The sequence below is a fragment of the Calliphora vicina genome, chromosome 4 (assembly GCF_958450345.1).
Source record: "Calliphora vicina chromosome 4, idCalVici1.1, whole genome shotgun sequence".
NCBI lineage: Eukaryota > Metazoa > Arthropoda > Insecta > Diptera > Calliphoridae > Calliphora > Calliphora vicina.
Window position 1 is genome coordinate 114409763 of NC_088783.1, and position 15471 is coordinate 114425233.

At 27.0% G+C, this 15471-nt stretch overlaps 2 protein-coding genes across 3 annotated transcripts in view; one reads left to right on the forward strand and one right to left on the reverse strand.

Moving 5' to 3' along the window:
* Positions 1–7661, reverse strand: part of csw (corkscrew) — an 87914-nt gene extending 80253 nt beyond the window's left edge. For both annotated transcript variants that reach the window (XM_065506661.1, XM_065506657.1), the window contains exon 1: positions 7501–7661. In XM_065506661.1, coding sequence (XP_065362733.1) covers positions 7501–7514 — 14 coding nt within the window. In that variant the 5' untranslated portion in view covers positions 7515–7661. The remainder of the gene's footprint in view (positions 1–7500) is intronic.
* Positions 7662–8897: 1236 nt separating this feature from the next.
* On the forward strand, positions 8898–11887 carry RNaseZ (ribonuclease Z). The gene is made up of 3 exons (XM_065509894.1): positions 8898–9536; positions 9727–10525; positions 10586–11887. Exons 1-3 carry the CDS (start codon positions 9003–9005, stop codon positions 11737–11739), a joined length of 2487 nt encoding a protein of 828 aa, XP_065365966.1. The 5' UTR covers positions 8898–9002; the 3' UTR covers positions 11740–11887.
* The last annotated feature ends 3584 nt before the right edge of the window (positions 11888–15471 follow it).

Sequence of the window (15471 nt, forward strand, 5' to 3'; positions counted from 1 at the left end):
AACAATAATTTAACCAAGTAACAAGCTAGCTATTCAGCTAAATTGATTTTTTTTTTCATTTTTGCAACAATTTATGGTATCCATTTTAGATTAAACTATTTAATCATTAAGTTTCTTTCACTAGAAACATAAACTTCATTATTTAATATTGACTTTAGGCCATAAATGTGTTTTAATATTACGATAGGTTATTATTTGTTTGCATACATTGATTATTTTACAACAATTAAACAAGTAGGTTTAAAGGTAAATATTAGGTAAATTAATTATTAATATTTTATAAAGTAGAAAGAATAATCTGAGTTCATTTCTTTTTATCTCAAGTGTATGATTCATTTTTCTGGCCTATAAATATTATTCAGCATGAATTTACTTAATATTTATAAATGTATAATAAATAAATGATAAATATTTCTTCTCTTTCTTGTTAAAAAGCATTATTCAGCTGCTAAAAACGTAAGTAAAATCTATTCTGTATATAAAAACTGCTATTCATCGAAGAAAATTTTAATTCAGCTAAGCAAAAAATCAATTTAGCAAAATATAACTTTCGAAAATATCTAAATCTTACAATTCAGCTAGTCTATATAAAATTCAGCGCACTAAAAATGTTATATTTATGCATTTTCCACAAATAATCTTTAGGAAAATGCTATTCAGCTAATAAAAACTTAATTCAGCTAAGCAAAAATTCAATTCAGCTGACTATAATTCTTAGAAATTTTATAATTTTACAATTCAGCTAAGTTTTAAACAATTCAGCAGAACAAAAATTTTAAATATTTCACTTTTATAAATTTCAAAGAAATTTTTTCTACATTTTCTTTATAAAAATTCAATTCAGCTCGGAAAAACTTAATTCAGCTAAGCAAAAATTCAATTCAGCTGACTATAATTGTTAGACACGTAATAATTTTACAATTCAGCTAGGTTTTAAACAATTCAGCAGAATAAAAATATAACATTTATCAATTTTATAGATATATTTCCTACATTTTCTTTATAAAAATTCAATTCAGCTAAGAAAAACTTAATTCAGCTAAGCAAAAAATCAATTCAGCTAACTATAACTATCGAAAATATCTAAATCTTACAATTCAGCTAAGTTTTAAACTATTCAGCAGAATAAAAATTTAACATTTATCACTTTTTTGATATATTTCCTACATTTTCTTTATAAAAATTCAATTCAGCTAATAAAAACTTAATTCAGCTAAGCAAATAATCAATTCAGCTGACTATAATTCTTAGAAATTTTATAATTTCACAATTCAGCTAGGTTATAAACAATTCAGCAGAACAAAAAAGTTAAATATTTCACATTTATAAATTTCAAAGACTTTCTTCCTACATTTTCTTTATAGAAATTCCATTCAGCTATATAAAACTTATTTCAGCTAAGCAAAAACTTAATTCAGCTAACTATAACTATCGAAAATATCTAAATCTTACAATTCAGCTAAGTTTTAAACAATTCAGCAGAATAAGAATGTAACATTAATCGCTTTTTTAGATATTTTTGATAAATTTTCTTTATACAAATCCTATTCAGCTAATAAAAACTTAATTCAGCTAAGCAAATAATCAATTCAGCTGACTATAATTCTTAGAAATTTCATAATTTTACAATTCAGCTAAGTTTTAAACAATTCAGCAGAACAAAAATGTTAAATATTTCACATTTATAAATTTCAAAGAAATTTTTTCTACATTTTCTTTATAAAAATTACATTCAGCTAAGAAAAACTTAATTCAGCTAAGCAAAAAATCAATTCAGCTAACTATCGAAAATATCTAAATCTTACAATTCAGCAAAGTTTTAAACAATTCAGCAGAAGAAGAATGTAAAATTTATCACTTTTTTGATAAATTTTCTTTATAAAGATTCTATTCAGCTAATAAAAACTTAATTCAGCTAAGCAAAAATTCTATTCAGCTGACTATAATTCTTAGAAATTTTAAAATTTTACAATTCAGCTGGATTATAAACAATTCAGCAGAACAAAAATGTTAAATATTTCACATTTATAAATTTCAAAGACATTTTTCCTAAATGTTCTTTATAAAAATTCCATTCAGCTAAGAGAAACTTAATTCAGCTAAGCGAAAAATCAATTCAGCTCACTATAATTGTTAGACACGTAATAATTTTACAATTCAGCAGAATAAAAATGATATTCAGCTAAGAAAAACTTAATTCAGCTAAGCAAATTTTCAATTCAGCGGACTATAACTTTTAGTAATATAATATTCTTACAATTCAGCTAAGAAAAAAAATTTTCAGCAAAGCAAAAAATCAATTCAGCTAACTATAGCTTTTAGAAATATCATAATTTTACAATTCAGCAGATTAAAAATATTGAAAATGTTACATTCATCAATTTTAAACAAATTTAATGTAGAAAAATGCTATTCAGCTAAGTAAAACTTAATTCAGCTAAGTATACCTCTTAGAAATATCATAATTTTACAATTCAGCTGGGTTATAAACAATTCAGCTGACAAAAAAAATAAAATTAATTATATTTAATTGATATAATACCTATAATTTAATTACTTTATATGTTTATAATGATTACTTGCAGAAAAAAGGAAGCAAAATTCCATAACAAACAATACCAAAGTTTAACCAGCTGAATTGTTCGGTTATAGTTAAGAATTGCGGAAAAACCTTCTGTGAAATTAATATTTATTTAGCTGCATTTTTATAAAGTAATTTCCTAAAGGAAGGAAAATTTGTTTAAAAGTAAAGAGAAAAAGTCTAACAGCTCCGTTTTCTTAAAATACAAAATTCCTTTAAATCAGCCGGACAAAAAAATGCTTTCCCGCTGTTTGGAAACCAATTTCAGCTAACTAAAATTATTAATTTATTTTAACTTTAAAGTCTCCACATAATTTGGCAAACCCAAAGTATTTATCAATTCATCTAAATATATTTTGCTTCATTACACTTTTCTTTAAAAACTCTCTACAAATTATTAAATCAGCTTACAATTTTATTATTTATACAAATTAAAAAGATTTTTGTTAATTTTATCTCAAAATTAATACAATTCAGCTAATAGGTTTGTAGAAATTATTATTAGTTTGGCAATTCAGCTTAATAATTTACAAACCACTTTAATATAAAAATTAACTTTTAATTAAGCACCATTAACTTGTTAAAAATCTATTCATAAACCACTTTAGCTTATTTTATCATAAGCTAGTTATTTTCTATTTAAAAAACCTTTTTATTAAACATTTTCTTTGCAAATTTCCCCCTTTACTTATTAATTTTTCCACAACTCGGCCATTGTTGTCTGTATTTTTTCTCGTAATTCCTTTTTTGCTCTCTCCCTCCCTCCCACTCTCTCTCTTTTGTTTAATTCCCTGACCTTAATCAGCTGGTAAGGATTTGTGTATAACATATGTAACGAAAACCGAAACATAAAAATGTTATACCAAAAAAGAAAACCTTAAAATAACAACAACACAAACAAAAGGTCTCTCTAAAAAAAAGAGAGGGTAAATGTTAGGAGGGGGTCACTATTGACTGGCTGGCAGGCAGGCAAACTGACTGACTGACTGTTTGTCTTCATGTTTGTTCTAAAGTGTTGGAGTAGATGTTTGTTTGCAAGTATGAGTACAACAACAACAACAAAATGAGTACGTGATGGTTGGGGCAGAATATAACAACAACAAACATAATATTCAAATACTGCTTGCTAACAGACGGGTTAGCAACGGTCTTTTTGTTGTTGTTGTTTTGTGGCTGGTCGTTAAAAAAAAAAACTAAAACTAATAAATACAACAATAGTCCCAAGAATATAGAGAAAAATGAAAATGAAATAAAAACAATAGAATTACAACAAAATCTACAACAATGTTTTGTTTTAAATGACTAAAACGAGTGGAGAGTAGAAATAAAAAACACACACTTGGAAAAAAGGGGCAAAAGAAGCGAGAATAGCGAGCAAAAAAAAGCACCACGGTTTTATGAGTTTGGATGCCTGGCACAGAACAATTTTAAGTTACAAACAGCTTGTCAACTAGCCAGCCAGCCAGTCAGCCAGCCAGCTGAGTATATAAAATTTGGGGGAGGGGAGGAGCTGTGCAGCGTCATCATCATCATTAACAAAAAAATACAAAAAGCAGCTGAAGATACTCTATAAACATACACACACACAAACGCAAAATAAGCGAAAGAGTAGAAACACAAAAAAAGTGTTGCCAGTTTGCCCCATAAAATGGGAATGTTTAAAAAATTTTAAAAATTAGTAGAAAACAGAGGAGCAGGTATTTTTTTGAGCCTCAAAGCAAAAAATTAATCATAGTTTTATGTAAAAACGTCTTTTTTGTTAACACGCCAGATTCTGAATATTTCATCTCTGTATCTGTTTTCAACTTTGCACTTCTGATTAAACCAGGATTTATCCGTAGTTTTCATCCGCATCATAATTATGTTTTCGACCATTTTTGACATGTCATTGACATTATTGTGTAAGAAACAGAGTTTCCAATTAAAATGCCGAAAGAAAATGTTGAGCTCAGCCAAACGAACCTTTACGTAAATATAAGTTGAACGTTTCATAGCTGATCGTGAAACGTTACGAAGTTCAGGGAGCGAAAAGGATGCGAACATTTTACAATGGTCCGAATTACATCTATTTCGTACTTGTCAGGGTGAGATGTTAGAAAAATGTCGAGGGTGTTATGTTGATAACCATCAAAGCATGGAAAATGCATTGGTTCATTCACTATTTGCGCAAGATGATTTTATTGGCCTTCTGTAATTGTATGACTTCAATGCTGAAGCCAAGAGGAATTCTGAAGATTGAAATCAGCATCAACAACAATTTCAACAACTTTCAAAAATCTTCGATATGGAATCGGTAAGGTCAGCGAAGCTAGATATAGTTATATCCCTTCCCGCTTTTGGAATTCTATAGAGAGCAACAGTGTGATGTAGACGGAGAAAAAAATTCTCCCTTATCCTCAATATATTGCAAAAAGTCGATCCGGAAACAACCTGTCATTGCAATATAAGGAAACTTGAAATAATGTTTCTATTTTTATGATATTAGTAACCATTAAAAGTGGTTGTAGAACGCCAAAATTATCTCTAATAATCTCTGAAAATCTGAAATACAGTGGTTGACATAACAATGGAAACTTTTGAATGGAAAACATTTTAAAAAAAAAAATAATAATTTCTTTAGTACAATGAACTTGCGAAAACGTGATTCGGAACGTGAAATTTTTATTGTTACATTTACTACTCTAAAACATGAACAAATGCTAATAGCTTTAAAAGTGAACAAAATGGTCTAAGTTTTCATCGTTTTATTTACATATTATGTACTTAAAAACGCTGAAATTTACAATATTTTATTAGAAAACCTAGAACATTTTTTTATTTTATTTTAAAAGTTTCCATTGTTTTTCCAATTTTGCCACTGCTAATCCTTAATACTTAAAAACGCTGAGATTTACTATATTTTAATAGAAAGCCAAATAAATTTAAAATTATGTTAGAAATTTAAAAGTTCCATTGTTTTACCAAAGAAAACATTTTTTTTTAAACTCCATAAAAACTAAGATTTACTTTATTTTAATAAAAAATCTAGATAATTTGAAAATATCTTAGAAATTTCAAAGTTTCCATTGTTTTACCAAAGCTAAGAAATATAACCAGATTCTATAAATAAAATTTTCTATTTTGTATTTACATAATTTTAATAGACGCCTAGTAAATTTGAATTTATTTTATACATTCTAAAGTTTCCATTGTTTTGCCAATGCTAAGTGTAACCACATTCGATAAATTAATTTTTGTTAAACTTGAATCTTAAAAGCACTAAAATTTATTATATTTTCATAAAAACTAATTAATTTGAATTTGTCTTAAAAGTTTCCATTGTTTTATCAATCATAAGAAGTATTAACGCATTCTATAAATGTATTTTTTTAACTAAAATTTTGTATATTTTAATAGAAAACCTAGTAAATTTTAATTTATCTTAAACTTTAAAAAGTTTCCATTGTTTTGTCAAAGCTAAAAAATATAACCACATTCTATAAATGTATTTTTTTTTAACAATAATGCTTAAAAATACTAAAATAAACTATGCTTTAATAGAAAATCTAGGAATGTTTTTATCTTAAAAGTTTCCATTGTTTTATCAATCCTAAGAAGTATAATCGCATTCTATAAATGTAATTTTTAACTTAAATTTTGTATATTTTAATAGAAATCCTAGTAAATTTTAATTTATCTTGAACTTTATAAAGTTTCCATTGTTTTGCTAAAGATAAGAAATATAACCACATTCTTTAAATGCATTTTTTTAACAGTAATGCTTAGAAATACTAAAATAAACTATGTTTTATTAGAAAATCTAGGAATGTTTTTATCTTAAAAGTTTCCATTGTTTTGCCAATGCTCAAAAGTATAACCACATTCTATAAATGTATTTTTTTTATTTTGTATTTATAATATTTTAATAGAAAACCTAGAAAATTTTAATTTTTCTTAGACATTTAAAAGTTTCCATTGTTTTGGTAAAGCTAAAATTTTCTTTTCTTAAATTTGAATGAATAAAAACGATTGAATTTTCTATATTTTATTAGAAAACGTAAGAAATTTTAATTGATATTAGAAATATGTTTTTAAAAACTGAAATTACTGAATATAGCTTTTAAAAAAAGTTTCCATTGTATTGATTTAGACAAAAATATTTTAAATATTTTTTTAAAAATATCCATATTTTTAAGATTTCAACTGAAATAATTAATTTCCTTACAAAATAATTGCCAAACTTCAATTTTCAGATTTTGTATTAAACAATTTTGAGTTTCCTGGTATTTTCGCTTAAAAACCAGCCAACCACAAAATCCCAACATCTGGCAACTTTAACAGAGTACTGCAAAAAAAATACAACAAAAAAAGAGAAACAGCCGTTTCAAACATACGGGACGAAACGACAAACAGAGAAAAGTACAAAAAAAAAAGTTGACAAAAACTGCACTTCAGAAAAAACAAACCTGGAACACAAAAAAAAAAACATATGGAATATACTAGTTAAAGTAATTTAACTATAATTTTATCACATAACCAGAGACTCCAATTAGAAAATTATACAAATGCATCTATAACACAACAAACCTAGCCCCCCCCTCCATACATTTAATAAGCAAACAAGAGGCGACTGAGCTCGTTTTAAAACATTTTTTCACGTTGATTTTTAGGTTTTTTGCATATTTCTTTTAAATTTTTATTTCAATTTCACTTTTTTCACATAAATTTTGTAGTTGTTGTTTGTAGCCCCCCATAATCCAAAAAAGGGGAGCAGCATTTTTTCATATTTTTTTTTTCAATTCGTTTACCAACCACACACACATTTTTTTTGCAAAGATTTTTTCGTCGATTTTTTTTTTCGTTCATCTTTTCTCAAGTACACTTTTTTTTGGGGGGTTTTAACTTTTTTCGTTTATTTTTATTTTATATTAAAGATTTACCTTCGCGAAGACATTGTATTAAGTTACAAAAATATGTATATATTTTGAGGAATTTGCAGTAGTTTTGTTAAATAAAATAAATTTTCTTTCGATTTTTTTTTGTGTGGAAGCAACCTCTTTTTCACGTCTTTACTTCTTTGGCACTTTTCTTCTTCTTCACGTTTTGTGGGGAACAAAAATTGTTTGTGTGTGTGTGTAACAAGTGTTGCCAGTGACATGTAGAGAAATTCTTATTGTACTAAAATAAGGTTGGCTACTATGGTTTTAAACAGGTGTAGAAAGAAAAAAACATTTATAGAAATTAATTAAATATGCTTAAATTAAACATACAAAATAAAACAAATGTATTAAATTTAATGAAAAGTTATTATTTTCTTTAAATTTGCTTAATAGAAATGATTATTTTCCTAATTATTTTAATGGCGTTGCCAACTTTGTGTTTAAAAACATTTCTTTTGCTGTTTGTTTTGATTCTGCTATACGTTATTGTTGGCTCTCGTAATGATGCTCTCTCATTTATTTAAACAGCTGTTGGGCACAAGCAGGTATGGAAAAGTTATTGGTAATATATATTTTAATAATTTTCAATGTTTTAAAGTACTTTTTTCTCAATATAGATTATTTTAAGAGTATTAAAACATTAAAGAAAATTAAGAACATTTTCTAAACAAGAATTTTTCAAATATTGTTGTAAATTGTTTAAATAGCGTAACGAGGTCGTAAAAATGTATCATTTGCTTATTATACTAACCAAATAATTTTCCATCCCTGAGTTTAGGTAAATGCCAGCCAAGGCGAATTCATATAAGATGGACACTAACAAACAGCTAATTACTTTATTTGGTTCTAGCTACTGTCAAATTTTATTTTAATATTTCAATATCAACCTGGTCTATGCTTTTTAACCAAATATTTTTGGTTTTTATAAATAACTTAAACCTCCTTTTTAATATTTTAAGCATTTTTTAAATTTTTCATGTAAATAGAAACCAGCTGATTTCTGATATTTGTTAAGACATTTTAATGTTTTTGTAGACCAGCCACCACCTTCTATGAATTCGCCCTGATGCCAGCCATCGCATTCTTGATGAAATAAACCAAGGCGAATTTATACAAGGTGGTGTCAGTTCTACAAAAACAACGATTGGTCTTAACAAATGTCAAAAAACCAAAATGAAAAATTAAACAAATAAGTATTTAAACTTAATATAGTGTAGATAATTGAATAGTGAGGGCTTCGCTTATTTATGTAAACAATAAATATTTTGTTAATAAGCTTAGAATATGTAGATATTTAAATATAAAAACAAGCTTTGACAGTTGTTAGAACCAAAAAGCGAAAAAAAAAATTATCAGCTGTTTGACTGACTCCACCTTGTATAAATTCGCCTTGAAATAAACATTAAAATTTCACGTGTAAGCCAAACACCATCGTACAAACAATTTACAAGAAAACTCAGCTTTGGAAAACCCCTTAGATCTAAACGAAATATCAAACGCGAATGTTGCTGACCGCTTTAAAGAACGCAGTACGCGGCAAAACAAACGAACTACTCAAAGATCTTTTAATACGAAAACCTCTAACCGTAAATAAATCCACAAAAATGTCCGAGACTAAAGCGGAACAAACACAAATGCCTAAGGAGAAAAGCAAACCAACACTGCGTAAGGAACGACAGCAGCAGGCCAACAAAAAGAAAACTACACCCTATATTCCGGGTACGGTAACGCTGCAAATTTTGGGAGCCGGCTCAAATGGTGCCCCAGCCTCTGTCTACTTGTTCACCGATCAGTCACGGTATTTGTTCAATTGTGGCGAGGGCACACAGCGTTTGGCTCATGAACATAAAACGAAATTGGCTAGGCTGGAACAGATATTTGTTACGCGCAATACTTGGCCGGCTATAGGAGGTTTTCCGGGTTTGGCTTTAACCGTACAAGATGCGGGTGTTAAAGAGTTGGCTTTGCATGGCCCACCGTATTTGGAGAATATTTTGTATTCAATGAAACGTTTTGTGGTGTTAAAGAATTTGCAGGTGAGCAAAAGGAAAGCTGAAAAAGTGTAATTATCCATCCAACGGCAGGATACCCAGACTATAGATGATTTTATAGCACATTGCCGACGTGAAAGTTGGCATTTTCTCCATAGGTTTCCGCTCTATTTATAATTCTCTATAATTTTGTCCATCTGTAACCTAGTTTTCTACTTATTTATTCCAATTTTAGCTCAAAACTGTCGACTGCACACAAATCCAAGATTTCGAAGATTCTGTCATGTCTGTTAAATCTCTGCCTTTATACCGTACTACCGCCGGCTGTAAGCAAAGCGAAACAAATTTCATCACCACCGCCAGCACTGAAGAACAAATAGCCATCACTTATATTTGTAAACTAAAACCCAGACCGGGTGCCTTAAATCTAGAAAAATGTGTAGAACATGGTGTGCCACCAGGTCCCCTTCTAGGACTACTCAAAAACGGCATCGATGTGACTTTAGATAATGGCACAGTGGTGAAATCTAAAGATGTTAGTGAACCCAATGAAAATCCCTTGACATTTATGTTTTTGGACATACCCTCTGCAGAGTTTCTGGGTAATTTGGAGAAGCGTAAGGCTACATTATTGAATTGTAATATAAATCCTGATAATTCATCAGAAATGCCTTTAGTGGTGCATTTTTCACCCCAGGAGGTGGTGGAAAATAATGTTTATCAAACATTTGTACAACAATTTCCGCCAACAACGCAACATATTTATTTGAATTGTAAACAGAATACATTTTCGGGATATATAGCTGCACATCGCATACAATATCAATTAAATCTTTTAAATCCCCGGGTATTTCCTTTGCTAGCAGAGGCCTCTTCCCTAACCACAAATTTGACAAGTAAATTGAAAAAGACCAAGTTGGAGGATAATGACAGGAATGATGAAAACTTTAATAATCATAAGGAAGAGGTGGATGGGGATATACATTTAACGGACTTAAATGCCATGAGTTATTATCATTTTAGGCCCAGAAAAGGTAAGCAAGACAAATTGTTTTTGTGTTTTTAAAATTTATAATTTTTTGTCAATTTTTTAGGTCTGGATCGCACATTGGAGGCCAAACTCTCACCCAGTGAATATATACAAGAAACCCAAGTATTACAAGACTTTCCCCTATTGCAGCAGAAACTTAAAGAAGATTTTAAGAATTTACACGAGTCTTTAGACTCTCCCCAACAATATCCTGTGATAACCTTTTTGGGTACTGGTTCCTGCATACCCAACAAGACACGCAATGTTAGTTCCATATTAATACAACCCAAAGAGGAGGCCTACGTATTGCTAGACTGTGGTGAGGGCAGCTTGGGACAAATACAAAGATTTTTTGGCTGTCAGAAGGCTGAAGAGGTAGTAAAAAATCTCAAATGCATTTATGTTTCGCATTTGCATGCCGATCATCATATTGGCTTAATTGGTTTACTCACCGAAAGACTTAAGCTATTGGGCAATCATGAGGATATGAAGAAAGTTTTATTGCTGGCTCCCAAACAAATAGAACCCTGGTTGAATTTCTATCATGAACGTATTTTCAATATCAAAAATTCTTATGAATTAATAGGCAATGCTGAAATAATGGAAAATCCCCTAAATTTACATGAAACGCAACCAGATTTTGGTGTGACCTGCATAAAAACCTGTTTGGTTAAACACTGTCCCCATTCGTTTGGTGTTAGGGTAGATATTGTAAATCCCCAACAGCCTGAGAAACCCATAAAAATTACCTATAGTGGCGATACCATGCCCTGTCAGGATTTAATTGAATTGGGTTTAAATTCTTCCATTTTAATACATGAGGCTACCATGGAAGATGATTTGGAGGAAGAGGCTAAAATTAAAACCCACAGCACCATTAGCCAGGCCATACAACAGGGCCAGCTAATGAAGGCAGAACATACTATTTTAACACACTTCTCTCAACGTTATGCCAAATTGCCTAGACTGCAGCTTAACTCGGCCTCCACATCGCCCTCAAATACCCCCTCCCCTACTGATACAAATGAGTCTAACTTAATGCAAAATGTTTCCATAGCTTTTGACAATATGCAGGTGTCTCTGCTAGATCTGGAAAACTTTCATTTAATGTATCCCGCCCTGCGTTCTTTGTTTGCCGAACATGCCGAGGAATTGGAACAGAAGGCCTTGAAGCGTGAACTGAAATTGGAAAGAAAACGTAAATTAATGTCAACGTAATTTAAGTTAGTAAATCGTTAACTGTTTGATTTTTAAGTTTTTATTATTATTAACAAATTATTTGTTTATGTTTAAAGTTTAAAAAGACTTTATTAAAATTTAATGAAAACAATAAAAGAAATTTATTTAAAAAGCTTTAGAAAGTAAAGTTAATGTCTAGTTATTTTTCTACTAAGTCATTTTGATGGCTGAAATCTCAGCTTGAATTACACTACATTGATCATATAATCTGAAACACAGCCCCTTCCTAACGGGGAATATAGAAGTCCCCACCCACCTCAATCGCAGACTTGGAGGCTATATCAATAAATCCGTTATAGTCCCGGATCGGTTGCTATTTAAAATCGAGAAAATCGGCCCACAAATGGCTGAGATATAAGCAAAAAACCATGACCTCGGTTTTTAGTTTTTTATTTATATCTGGATTACTAAGTCATTAATATAGATAATATGGATATCAAATGATAGACATTTGAAAGACCATTCCAATGACATATATAATGTTGTAGTAATACGGAACTACCATGGGTCAAAATTGGAAAAAGAATATTTTTTTAAACCAGTTTTTTTTTCAACCAAAAAATTCAAACTTTGTAAGAATATAACTTTATTAAAATTAATATAAAGATAAATATTTTAATATAATCAAATTACTGATACCCTAAGCTTTCTTTTGCTATAATTTTTATCTAAATAAAAACAATATTTGAAAAATTGCTTTAAATAAAACTTTTTGTCAAAGAAATTTTTTTCCAACCAAAAAATTCAAATTTTGTAGATATATAACTTTATTAAAGTTAATATAAAAATAAATATTTCAATATAATCATGTTACTGATACTCTAAGCTTTCTTTTGATATACTTTTCATTTAAATAAATTTAATATTAGAAAATTTGCTTTAAATAAAACTCTTTGTCAAAGAAATTTTTTTCAAACCAAAAAAATCAAACTTATATAAATATAAATATTTTAATATAATCAAGTTACTGATACTCTAAGCTTTCTTTTGCTATAATTTGTATCTAAATAAAACCAATATTTGAAAATTTGCTTTAAATAAAACTTTTTGTCAAAGAAATATTTTTCCAACCAAAAAATTCAAACTTTGTAGGGATATAACTTTATTAAAGTTAATATCAAGATAAATATTTTAATATAATCAAGTTACTGATACTCTAAGCATTCTTTTGATATACTTTTTATTTAAATAAATGTAATATTAGAAAATTTGCTTTAAATAAAACTTTTTGTCAAAGAAATTTTTTTCCAACCAAAAAATTAAAATTTTGTAAGGATATAACTTTATTAAAGTTAATATAAAGATAAATATTTTAATATAATCAAGTTACTGATACTCTAAGCTTTCTTTTGATATACTTTTTATTTAAATAAATGTAATATTAGAAAATTTGCTTTAAATAAAACTTTTTGTCAACCAAAATTTTTTTCCAACCAAAAAATTCAAATTTTGTAAGGATATAACTTTATTAAAGTTAATACAAAGATAAATATTATAATACAACCATGTAACTGATACTCTAAGCTTTCTTTTGCTATCATTTTTATCTAAATAAAACCAATATTTGAAAATTTGCTTTAAATAAAACTTTTTGTCAAAGAAATTTTTTTCCAACCAAAAAATTCAAACTTTGTAGGGATATAACTTTATTAAAGTTAATATAAAGAAAAATATTTTAATATAATCAAGTTACTGATACTCTAAGCTTTCTTTTGCTATAACTTTTATCTAAATAAAAACAATATTGGAAAATTTGCTTTAAATAAAACTTTTTGTCAAAGAAATTTTTTCCCAAACAAAAAATTAAAATTTTCTAGGTATATAACTTTATTAAGGTTAATATAAAGATAAATATTTTAATATAATCAAGTTACTGATACTCTAAGCTTTCTTTTGATATACTTTTTATTTAAATAAATGTAATATTAGAAAATTTGCTTTAAATAAAACTTTTTGTCAAAGAAATTTTTTTCTAACCAAAAAATTCAAATTTTGTATGTATATAACTTTATTAAAGTTAATATAAAGATAAATATTTTAATATAACCAAGTAACTGATACTCTAGGCTTTCTTTTGATATACTTTGTATTTAAATAAATGTAATATTAGAAAATTTGCTTTAAATAAAACTTTTTGTCCAAGAAATTTTTAAGTTTGTAAGCATATAACAGTTTGTAAGATTATATTACCACTATTGTTAAAGTAAAATTAAATTACATAATATATGCCAGTTATTGACTGTCTAGGCTTTCTTTTGATATAATTTTTATTTAATAAAAATTCAATATTTGAAAATTTGCTTTAAATTAAACATTTTGTTAAACAAATTTCAAACTTTCGAAGATCATAACTTCTCTTAAGTTAAAATAAATATAACTACCACATTGAATACAATTTACTAAGCCTTTAAGCTTTATTTTGATATAGAGTTTATGAATTTATAGAAAATTTTGTTTTACCAAATTATTATTTCAATTTTGAGCTAAAATCTTTTGATTTTGTTCGGTTATAATTTCACTAGAAATAACATTTTTAAACAATGCTTAGTATAAACAAAAGGCTTACACTGTAAGCTTTCAATTGATATACAATTTGTTTAAATTTTGAAATAATTTTAACAAAATATTTTAAATTGAAATTTTCATATGAGTTAAAATGTTTGCCAACCCACTTTTGATTTTGTTCGGTTATAATTTCACTACAAATAAAATTTTTAAAAAATACTTAGTATAAATCAAAGGCATACACTGTAAGCTTTCAATTGATATACAATTTGTTTAAATTTTGAAATAATTTTAAGAAAATATTTGTAATTGAAATTTTCATATGAGATAAAATGTTTGCCTACCTACTTTCGATTTTGAGAGGTTATAATTTCAATAAAAATAAAATTATTGCAAAATTGTTAGTATAACCACAATAGTTATACTGTAACCTATCTATTGATATATAATTTATATATTCTAAACTAATTTAAGAAAAATATTTAAAATTATTTGTGATAAGACTTTTGATTTTCTTAGAAAATTAAATTATCCTAAAATTCCTAATATCTACAAATAAATATTAACTTATAAGCTTTCAATCAGTATATGATTTCATTATATTTTGAATTTATTTTATAAAAAGAACTCAAAATTAAATTTTATTAAAATAAAATTTATGTCAAAAACAAAAACATTAATTTCTAAGGTTACAATTTCAATAGAAACAAAAACTATTAAAAAATTCTAGTATAATTAAAATGTTTGGACTGTTATCTTTCAATTAATATATAATTTGTTTATATTTTGAATAGATTCGACTGAAATATCTCAAATTTAAATTTTCATTTAAGATAAAAAATTTGTAAAAAAAATTTTGTAATTGTGAGGTTATAATTTTAATAGAAACAAAACTATTAATGAAGTCTTAGTACAACCATAATGATTGTACTAAGAGCTTTCAATTGATATATAATTTGCTTATATTTTGAATAGATTTGACTGAAATATGATTGTACTAAGAGCTTTCAATTGATATATAATTTGCTTATATTTTGAATAGATTTGACTGAAATATCTAAAATTTAGATTTTCAATTAAAATATAATATTTGTCAAAAAAAAACTATTGAAACTATTAAAATTTCAGTAGAAACAAAAACTATTAAAAAATTCCTAGTATAATTAAAATGTTTGGACTATAAGCTTTCAATTAATATATAATTTG